This window comes from Theobroma cacao, chromosome 6 (genome assembly GCF_000208745.1).
Source record: "Theobroma cacao cultivar B97-61/B2 chromosome 6, Criollo_cocoa_genome_V2, whole genome shotgun sequence".
NCBI classification, from domain to species: Eukaryota; Viridiplantae; Streptophyta; class Magnoliopsida; order Malvales; family Malvaceae; genus Theobroma; species Theobroma cacao.
The window spans coordinates 8,229,432-8,240,355 of NC_030855.1; the positions used below are offsets into that span (position 1 = coordinate 8,229,432).

A 10,924-nucleotide genomic window follows, 5' to 3' on the forward strand; every position below is an offset into this window, starting at 1 on the left:
AAAATGATGAGAAATGCATGGAAATGATAAATCTCAAGCTAAGCTTGAAAAATCATACCTTTAAACACTTGATTCCTTGAAAAATCACACTTTTTCTTTGAATTTTCTCACTCTAGGGTTTGTTCTTATTTCTCTCTCTCTCCTGCTGGTTTTGGCTGACCCTCCCAATGAAGAATTCTGAAATTTTCAAGCCTTTTAATAGGTTTAATAAAATATTATTATTTTATTTACCTTTTGAATATTTTATTATTTTTTTCTAGCCATCTTTTTGACTTTCTTTTTCTACCACTCAATCCTCTTCACTTACCCATGTCTCCTATGAAATATCTAGAATTTTCCAAAGTTTTAGAGGATTAAATTTTTAAAAATTATACTTTTACCCCCGTAAAAGTGAAAACTTACATTTTTGCCCTAAAAATCAAAAAATTACCAAAATGCATAATTTTCACTCCTTATACTCATATCATGCTCCATTTAATCAAATTTGATCAAAATTCTCTCGAAAAATTCAATTTCCTCCTTGGGTGGCAAAATTATCATTTTGCCCAATAATCGGTCAATTTTCCTTATTGATTTCAATTTGATCCTCGAACTCCGAATCACCATTCTAAGTAGATTTTGGGGTTTCAGAACTCTCAAATTCCTTTTAAATTTTTCATTTGAACTAGCTCGAGGTATAAATCAACTTCACAGCACCTCTAGGGGCAATACCGTCTTTTGTCGATTTCTCGGGCTTCCTCAATATACAAACATTCTATCGAGCATGTGAATGACATCATAATTATTTTACAAAGTAGGGTTTGACACCCAGAATGTCAACCGAAACCCCGCAAGGCTTTAATATCAGCTTCTCATTTTCCTTGTGAGTAACTGTTGCCAAATACCACGTTCTAAAAGATTTTAAACTGTTTCCAACTTAAAACAAACAAAATAATAATTTTCGTCTCATATGGGTATTTTGGTCATTTTTTTCATAAAATTTCGAAACTAACTGAACTGTAATATACAACTACAAAACACATAATTCAAAATCAAAAATAAATTTGGATGTCTAAAACATTCATTTAAAATGAAATTATGACTATTAGAATAAAATAAAAATATAAAATAAAATATTCAATTTTCTAATAAAACAATATTTTTAGAACACTATGTAAATAATTTTTACAGCGTAAAAGCAAAATAAATTCATACATGCTATTAACAAATAACCAAAGTATAAAATTTAATTTACAGTGACACATGGGCTCACGAATGACAAAAAGTATTTAAAGAAATGAACCTACAGTTTTTGGATGTGGCAAGTCCAACTGTAGTCCTCGTCGATATCAGTTATCTACAATCTATTCTGAGCCTCAAATGGGTGAAAAAGAGGGTGGTGAGATTATAAAATCTCAGTGAGTAAACAAATATCATTTAAAATATCTAAAGGCGAGTAAAAGGAGACTATTAAAACATTTCATTAAACTGTAATTTATCATCTTTCAACTTATTTCAACCAAATGAAATCAATTTATTTAAATCAAGTAATCTGTATGACTTATGAATTTCTTAAAAGCTTGGCTCACGCCAAAAATTATTATCATACTCAGTTATCTGGGATACCTTGACCGAGGGCTATCCTAACTGAGTCCGCCAAGGCTATTAGAAAGTCATGTACGCATAAATCATGTTTTTATTTTGAAAACATAGCCATTTCTTGGCATTGGCTGAGTTCCCCTTCACGTGGTGGTTTGGCGTGAAGTGAACTCTAAAAGTTATACCTCGGGAGTTACCCTACTCGCCTCTCCAACTGAGGTAAAATATAACGGGTTTACCGTGCCCCACTAATAGGCTAGTCCATGGAAACCCGCCCACTGCAGTAAGCTACACCCACCATACAATAAAATTTTGACAGCATGACAGGGCTAATATATTATTACCCAGCCTGCAAGGGTAAAATAAAGCAATTCATACAATTCATAAAACACAATCCAGCTAGTCATGCCAACACATTAACATAAGCCATCAATTCCAATCATAAATTTACAACATACCAGTGGTATCCAATTACTCTATTTTTCAAAATCATTTTTTCATTTCAAGACAATTCAAAAAATCATTTTATTTAAACATATTTTATTTGTAAAACCAAAAATTAACCATTTAAACTCATTTTCATAAAATTCCACCAAAACTGATTAAAAACATACTTTAGATAATTAAAATGATGATAAGGTTACTCACAGTATTAGGAGTTCGATATACTCCTATTCCCGGTCTTCGGGCACAATCTCTTTACTCTTATTAGAGGGCTCACCACCTATACATCATACGTGACATGAATTTTAATAAATTGTGTTAATTTATCATAAACTATTTCAGGCTCTATAAATCTATATGAATGCACGAAATGTGATGCAAAATGTCTGAATAGCCGTTTAAATACGGTGTTCGACCTAATTCGCACTATTCTCGGTGTAATTGGCTAAAATCTCCAACTTAACTCCAAATCAATTCTTCTCACTATCTACACTCCAATTATACCTAAATTACCTCAGTGACTGTGAATGAGATTCAATTTATCAATCCCGGGTCAATAATCACACTTGTCTATACGTTGAGCAAAAATTCATATTTTCACACCAAAATTTCCCATTTAATTTCTAATCTCACCAAACATCAAATATCACCAAAATATCATGAAATATCATCAATTTTAGCCACAATATCCTCCTTAGGAAATTTGGCTATTGATGGTTGATGGGGAAAATGAATTCTTTTCTTGTTGTTTTGTTTCTAAATATACTAAACTAACTAAAAACACTAACATAACTTAAAATCAAATCAATCTAACATCTTTCTCTCTCCATGCCCATTTTAACTAGCCATAAATTCACCATGAAAACATGAAATCTAACCATGAAAAATAAGGAGAAATGCATGGGAAAGGTAGATCACAAGTCAAAATCAATAAATTTTACCTTTGATTGTTTGATTACTTGAAATCCACTAATTTTTCCTTGAATTTTCCCACCTAGGGTTCTTGTTCTTCTTTTCCTCTCTTTGTTCTTGCTATGGCCGGCCATAATAAGGAGAAAATGAGCTGATTTGTGTTATTTTATAAGCCAAATAATTAATGGATGAGATTTTTCCATGTGTCACCTTACCATTGGTCCATGTGCCATTTCTTAACTATTAAGCTTTCTCTCTCCACCATATAAATTTCTTCGATTATCCATGATAATATTGGGTAAAATCCATGTGCTGGATAAGTGTTGGGTGTGTAAAATTACAATTTTGCCCCTGGGGTGGCAAATTACCATTTTACCCCTATGCTCCAAAAAATACCGGGATTACAAAGTTTTCACTTCTCAACCTCAAATCATACTCCAATAAGTCATATATGATCAAAATCTTTCAAAAAATTTCCCATTTTGTCCTCGAGTGGCAAAATTACCATTTTACCCCTAGATAGTGAAAATTTTGATTTGACTCCAAATTGATCATCGAACTCCGAATCCCCATATTAAATCATTCTGGGACTTTAAAATTCTCAATTTCATCTTAAATTCTCTATTTGATATAGTTCAAGGTTTAAATCAATTTTGTTGTACCTCTAGGTATAGTACCGACTTTTGTAAATTTTTCGAAACTCTCCTAGCATGCAAACATGTTATCCATCACATGTATGTCATGACAAATATTTTATAGAGTCAGGCTTGACATCTTCTCCCCCACTTGGATCAACAATATGATTCTTCTTCATGACTGATTTCGACATCGAGCTAAATATTAATATTTTAATATTATTTCATTAATAAAATATTATTTTATTTTAAAAATTTTATCTTGTCTCTTTGGTTCTCAAAATACCTCATTATGCCTCAATTCACATCCAATAAGCTTTATTTGTCACTATATCAAAATATGGGGCATTTCAGATATGTTTTGTAATTATTATTATTATACTGTATCTTTTAGTTATATTGTAGTATAATTCGTGTGTTATACACGGACTAGACATAAGATACTTATGCATATGACTCATGTAGAATTCATACTCTATAATTAACGTTAACAATTTTAAATTGTAAAATCAACATATGATTAAACTATAAAACCCTTTTGAAACTTTTAAGTGTGTTATAGATAGGTTATCAAAAGTTAAGTATAGGTCACATTAACATAATTAATGTTAGGTTATCATAATCAAAATTACGCATCAATTTTAACCTAAAAATTTTAATGATGCTAATAATTAAATTGATATTGATAAATTTAAAGATATATAGACTTGATTTTTCAAAGTTATTGTATAAAGATTAAATTTAAAATTTTTATAAAATACAAAATTGCTTATAACATGAATGATATGTTCTATAATTATTATTATATTGTATACTTTATACGAGAAATCTCATAAAATTGATTACAAACCATAATATAACATCAAAAGGAAATGGTGTAGTAAGGTCCGCATAACAAGTTACTGTAACAAGTTTCTGTTAGTTATACTAGAGTATGATTCACGCGTTATAGGTGAACTAAATATAAAATACTCATGCATACAATTTGTGTAAAATTCATATCTTTATAACTCACATAAATAATTTTAAACTCTAAAATTAACATTTGATCAAGTCCAAAAGTCTTTTTTAAACTTTTAAGTATGTTAGAGACAGGTTGCCCCTGGTACCTCAAAAGTCAAATAGCTTTTATTGTATAAAATATGACACACTTGATTGCAATTTTTCTCAATAAAGAAAAGGAAAAACAAGAATTGGGTAAGAAAAAAATCAAAGCTACCGTGAGGGCGGTGGGAAATTAGAAAAGAGAAAAAACGAATGGACTGGCAGCGGCTCGTGAGGGACGTTGGAGCCTTGAACCTTGAAAGCTCTGAGGTTTTACGGTCGTGACAATCGGAGGCATTTGCTACAAAATGGAGAGTTGCTGGTTTGTGAAAATAAGAAGATGACAACAAGAACAAAATGGGATTATGATTGGCTGATTTTTTTTAATTGTCCAATCAAACCGTTTCAACTGGAATTTTGATCTCATCCATTCAGAAGATTGTGTTTAAATTGGGAAAACACAGCGGATGGGTGCCTAATTTCCCCTTGAATTATCCTTTTAGATCAACAAAAGCAGCCTAACACACGTCCGTTTCGCTTGCATTTCTAAAATATAACCCCTGAATTGGAAGCAAAGGTGCCAAATTTCATTTTTAAGCTCTCCAAAGTTTCAAAGAAGATTATCACGTCTTCCAAAATCTTTCATTTTCTTCTTTTCTTTTCTATTTTTTTGTCTTTTCCATTAATAACCAACCGTGAGTTAAGGACGTTGAATATGATACTGAATAGGACCAGACTGCCCGAGTATGTCATGGCTACTATGTCTATGCTGTTTTCTTGGTTTGAATGTTTCTTTGAGAAGGACTTCCTGGAGACGAATATGACTGCACAACTTAGACGAATGTTTCTAAGTTGGATGCTTTCTTTCGTGTTGGTTACTGGTTGATGTAAAATGGGTATTCTGTTTTATGCAAAATTAGAAACAGAACAGAAATACTTGTGAGCTCTTCAGCCCCAGAATCTGAAACCTTTGGTTTATCTCACTAATGGGTTCAGCCATTTGGTCACTTTTGCTAGTTGTTTTTATTCAAATCTATATCGTAGCACCTACAACTGATTTTGGTGATTGTACGTTTGCCTCTAATTATTATAATTTTGTTATTCTTTAGCTTTACTTTGGAGAAAATATGTTTGCTTATAAAAATGCTATCTAAGTTTCTTAACTTATTGCAAAGGTGATATGTGCTTGAAGATTGCACATTCTCACATATAACATGTATTTTAGTAGTTAAGTTGAGCTGACGAGAATATCTGATCTACCTCTATTTTTCTAAATACCGATATTATTCTTCCTGTGTTTGCAAAAATGAACTTGCCTACTAAGAACTGAATATTGAACACTAGTCAAGTCTTTTGGAAGGAAGAATTCTGCTAATTTTATCAGGATGGTCTCATCATCTTGACTCTAAAATGCTTGTAGCTATTAGTTACTTGGTCTGGGGTCAACCCTTTAAAGAAATCCACTATCAGAAGGTGCCTATACCACGGTCAAATTCAAGGGCTATTTTAAATGCTACGGAAATGCTACCTTAGAATTCAGCTTTGATTTCTGATCAAGGGAAACTTTTGTCCAATTCTTCTGCAGCTACTGCTCTAAAATCTCTCGCCGCTGAGTGGGAAAATGTACCTCCCAGTTGGGTGGGTGGGGACCCTTGTGGTGATGGCTGGGTTGGAATTAGTTGCACTGATTCACGTGTGACCTCAATGTAAGTTGTTGGTGCTTCTACCTTTTAATGTGCATGAAAGATTGCTTAGTTTGGTTCTTCCAGCTTTGGGATCTTATCTAACAATTATCTATTTCAGAATATTGCCAAGCATGAACTTAGTAGGACGGCTGTCAGGAGACATTTCGACCTTATCTGAATTACAGCAAGTGTAGGTCCTTTTGCCCACTGTCTCGCTCTGTTCTTCATGGAGGTCATTTTGCAGCTAGTTTGTCTGAACCATCCTTCTAAACAATTTTTTTTTTTTCTTTTCAACATGTAAATGTTAGCTTTTTGAGTATTGCAGCACTTGTGTATCTTTTTCTTCTTCTTTTTAAATTATTTTTATTTGTTATTATTGTTCTTGGGAGACTTCAATGTTCAGGTATCTAAAGGTTTGCTCTTTGAATACAAGGGATATGTTAATCCTGGTAGAGCTATAAATAAAAAAGAATTCGTTTCTTTAATTTCTTTCAATAAATAATTTATCAATTTTTAGTTAGTGGCAATCGTTACCATAGTTATTATAACATCTCTGATGTGGCTTCTTTTTTCAGGGATCTATCCTACAACCAAGGTCTCACAGGATCTCTTCCAGCATCGATTGGGAATTTAAAGAATCTAACAAACTTGTAAGTAGATCCATTTCCTGCCAAAGCATCACCTGGAAGCAAATTTGTTCTGCAATTCCCTTAAAAGACCTCTTTTCTTTGTATAATATCGCAGAATCTTGGTTGGTTGTGGTTTCAATGGTCCAATTCCCGATTCAATAGGATCTCTTTCGCAGCTGAGGTTCCTGTAAGAATTTGACCTTTAATGCTTATTCCCTGCAGTGACTAACAAACATGCAATTCCATTTGGATTCTGGTGATTTGCCATGTATGACTATTAAGTGAAGGGCATTACATTAGTATCCAATAAAACTTCGGTTTTAGGCTCCATGATCGTGGGTTGTATGTTGTTTTGGCTTCACTATTTCTACTTGTTATTCTTTTACCTCTTTCAATCAGAGTACTTCTTTCATGCTGGCCTATATTGCCTGCAGATCCCTAAATTCTAATGGCTTCACTGGACGTATTCCACCGTCCATTGGTAAACTATCAAATCTTGTTTGGTTAGATCTGGCCGACAACCAGCTAGAAGGACCAATTCCAGTTTCAAATGTATCTACACCAGGGCTTGACATGTTGATTCATACCCAACACTTGTATGTCGAATTTCGTTGTAGTTTACGTTTGTTTTGATTCTTTTCTTGCAATGGTTATATTCTCCTCATAGTAATGATGTTCTCCATCATCCACAGCCATTTCGGAAAGAATAAACTCTCTGGCCAAATTCCATTTCAACTTTTCAGCTCAGATATGACTCTTATACATTTGTAAGTTTCATTCAGTTTTCTATCAAGTAGGTTTTGCAATATATTTCTTGACTTACCTAGAATGTGCTTTGCAAAAGGCACATTGTATTCTAAACTACAGGAAAGGTGCATAAATATAACGAATTTCTTCTCTAAATAATGATTTTTCTCTTAACCTTTAACAGCCTGTATAAGAGGGTGCTTCTTCTTTGTATCTTAAGCCACCCTTCTGAAAGAGAGAGACTCTGAATTCTTTCTCTTATTTTATTTTAAAGAATTCCAAATTTGTCTGCAAGCTCCTTCCTCCTAATCTTTGCTTTAATGTGATGAAATTCAAGAAATAACAGCATGAATTTTTGTAGATTTGTTACATTTCGTTTTCCTCTCTCTCTGGTAGGCTATTTGAAAGCAACGAACTTACTGGAAGTCTTCCTTCCACCCTTGGACTTGTGCAAACTCTGGAAGTGGTGTGAGTATCTAGATCAAGTACTACAGTGAACTCTTGTTGAAGTTTTTGCTGTAAGTGAATTTCTACAGGGTTTTTGATGATGAGAGATGAATTTATTGTTTTGGCTACAGACGCTTTGACAACAATTCACTAAATGGGCATCTTCCTTTGAATCTCAACAACCTTTCAAGAGTTCAATATTTGTAAGCTATGAACAGAAAAGGCTGATAGTCTTCTGCACTTGTTTTTCTAGGAGGGAAGGAAACTATTATCTTCTCTTAATGAAGAGCATTTGGTGTTGATTTTCAGGTTTTTGTCCAACAATAAACTGACCGCCCCTCTGCCTGACCTTACCGGCATGAACAGTTTGAACACCTTGTAAGTAAGAAATGCTTTAGTAACTCTACCCATAATATAATCATTCTTTAGTCTTCTCAAACCACATTTGGTTGCCCCTGTTTTCTTATTCATGTTCCTTGTGTATTTTTGTGTGTATCCAAGTGAAATGCTGCTCATCATGGCTATCTTGTTTAGTAACCGTACGCAATTTTATTGTCATTACTAATCTTTGTTCTCTTACATGATTGTGCAGATACTTGGGTAATAATAGTTTTGATTTAGCAGATGTTCCTTCATGGTTTCCAGCCCTGCGAGCCTTAACAACATTGTATTTTCCTTTTTCTCTCTCTCTTGTTCCTTCTGTACCAACACAGGAACATGAAATTAAACTGAACATTGAAATCTCGTAACTGTTATAACCGTAGGACCAAAGTCCTTTTTCTACCATTCGACTTAGCCGAGGACCATCATTCTTTAATATCATAAGTACTTCTGTCTGTATATCTTCTTTCTCACAGGTATTTTTATGTAGACAGCAGAATAATCAATTTATTTGTATGGCAGAAGGATGGAACATACACAACTTCGAGGTCAAGTTCCTGCCTCAATCTTTGAGCTTCCAAATTTGCAGACTGTGTGAGTAAACTTGACCTTATGTAGCACCATTTGTACTGAAAAATATGGATCCAAATAAAAAATGTCACATAGTTGTCACAATTTGGATATGATAGTTAGATTTTTGCCCCCTTTCGCTGTTATTTTGTTGACAGGGTACTAAAAGGCAACCAACTTAATGGTACCTTGGAGATTGGGCCAAGCTTTAGCAACCAGCTGAAAACCATAGATTTGCAGTACAATTCCATTACTGGTTTCGATGACGGAGGCAGATCATACAAATTTGACATAATGTAAGCCAGAATTCTTTAACATTTTTCTGGACATGTTTTTTCGTTTCTATTTTGCTGAATAAGTAGGCCTGGATTCTCATACTCGTTGTAAGTTAAATTGCCCGCAGATACATCTAGTTAATGTTAAAATTATTAGTGTTTTAAACATCACTGAAGCTCTTTTTACCAATTTCTACAGACTTGTGGATAATCCAGTATGTACGGCCACAGAAACAAGAAGCACTTACTGCAAACTTCCCCCATCAAATTCTGGGCCTTTGTATTCAACCCCCCCTTCAAAGAACTGTCTGCCTGTTTCATGCAGTTCAGATCAAATTTCGAGCCCCACATGCAAATGTGCACATCCATATACAGGAACACTACTCTTCGGAGGCATTTCCTTCTCAGACTTTAGAACCTCAACTCCATATGAAATTCTAGAGCGGCAATTGATGCAGTTCTTCCAGTCCCATCAACTTCCAGTGGATTCTGTTTCACTAAGTGATCCAAGAATGGATTTATTTGAATATCATCTATTGGACCTTGCTGTATTTCCGTATGGCCAAAGCAGTTTCAATAGAACCGGAATTTTTATGATTGCATTTGTACTTAGCAACCCGACTTTCAGGGCTCCTAGAGAGCTCTTTGGACCTTATACTTTTATTGGTGACAATTATGAGCACTTTTCTGGTAATTCTTATAGAATAAAAGTAAAATGAATTTGTAAATTTCTCTGTTTATTTAGATTCATCTTTTTCTAAGTATGTGTGTTTTCATCCAGACGAACCTGCCAACTCAAAAAAATCTAGCATTGCCATCAAAATAGGAGCAGCAGCTGGTGCTTCATTGCTGCTTTTACTATTAGTGCTCGCTGGGACTTATGCTTATCGTCAGAAGAAGAGAGCAGAAAGAGCAACCAAAGAGAGCAATCCTTTTGGTATGATAAGCATTTCATTTACTCAGCCTTTTCAAGTTGATTGTATGGAATATCTGGGGCTTATGATTGATTCTCTACTGTAAAAACACAGCACACTGGGATTCTAAGAAGAGCAGTGGTAGCATACCTCAGTTAAAAGGAGCAAGGTGCTTCTCTTTTGAAGAGCTTAAGAAATACACAAACAATTTTTCAGAAGCCAATGATATTGGATCGGGGGGTTATGGAAAGGTTAATTTTGACTCTCATTCTCTCTCTCTATTGCATGTGCGTGCGTAAGTGTGCTCACCAAAAACATGCATCCTTTTGGCACGTTGGCCACATAGAGGTGGTCTCATTTGCACAACTCCATGTCTTGTTGCTGGTTTGAACTAATGCCTGACTGTAGCAAGACACTAAGGTCGCGTTTGGTATAAGGGATGTAAAGTCACATTTTCTGTAATGTGTCCAATTAGATTACATTGCAGTGTTTGTTTTGTAACAGACCACTGTAACGTAAGATTGCAATGCAATCACATTCTAGCCAATGGATGTAATGTGATTGCAGTTCAAAACCAATCACATTATATTGCACTCTGTAATGTCTTTAAGGACATTTTTACCTATTATCTTTTAAGAAAATTACTCACAATTAGAAGCAAAG

At 34.1% G+C, this 10,924-nt stretch overlaps 1 protein-coding gene across 2 annotated transcripts; it reads left to right on the forward strand.

Moving 5' to 3' along the window:
• On the forward strand, positions 5,381 to 10,924 carry LOC18595635 (probable leucine-rich repeat receptor-like protein kinase At5g49770). Of its 2 annotated transcripts, XM_018123311.1 has the most exons (16): positions 5,381 to 5,681; positions 6,199 to 6,319; positions 6,417 to 6,488; positions 6,874 to 6,948; positions 7,043 to 7,114; positions 7,362 to 7,523; positions 7,620 to 7,694; positions 8,071 to 8,142; positions 8,253 to 8,324; positions 8,431 to 8,499; positions 8,714 to 8,788; positions 9,025 to 9,096; positions 9,231 to 9,368; positions 9,547 to 10,037; positions 10,129 to 10,284; positions 10,376 to 10,924. In XM_018123311.1, exons 1-16 carry the CDS (start codon positions 5,600 to 5,602, stop codon positions 10,558 to 10,560), a joined length of 1,989 nt encoding a protein of 662 aa, XP_017978800.1. In that variant the 5' UTR covers positions 5,381 to 5,599; the 3' UTR covers positions 10,561 to 10,924. The 2 variants fall into 2 exon arrangements, with proteins under 2 accessions (XP_017978800.1, XP_017978801.1); XM_018123312.1 differs by lacking the exons at positions 5,381 to 5,681; positions 6,199 to 6,319; positions 6,417 to 6,488 and adding an exon at positions 6,501 to 6,701 and having other exon boundaries at positions 10,376 to 10,923.

Bases quoted from the DNA above. Each gene is read 5' to 3' on its own strand.
- LOC18595635 (XM_018123311.1), top strand. From the start codon at position 5,600: ATGGGTTCAGCCATTTGGTCACTTTTGCTAGTTGTTTTTATTCAAATC. The intron at 7,115-7,361 runs GTAAGAATTTGA...TATTGCCTGCAG, and splicing joins CTTTCGCAGCTGAGGTTCCT to ATCCCTAAATTCTAATGGCT. The intron at 9,097-9,230 runs GTGAGTAAACTT...TTTTGTTGACAG, and splicing joins CTTCCAAATTTGCAGACTGT to GGTACTAAAAGGCAACCAAC.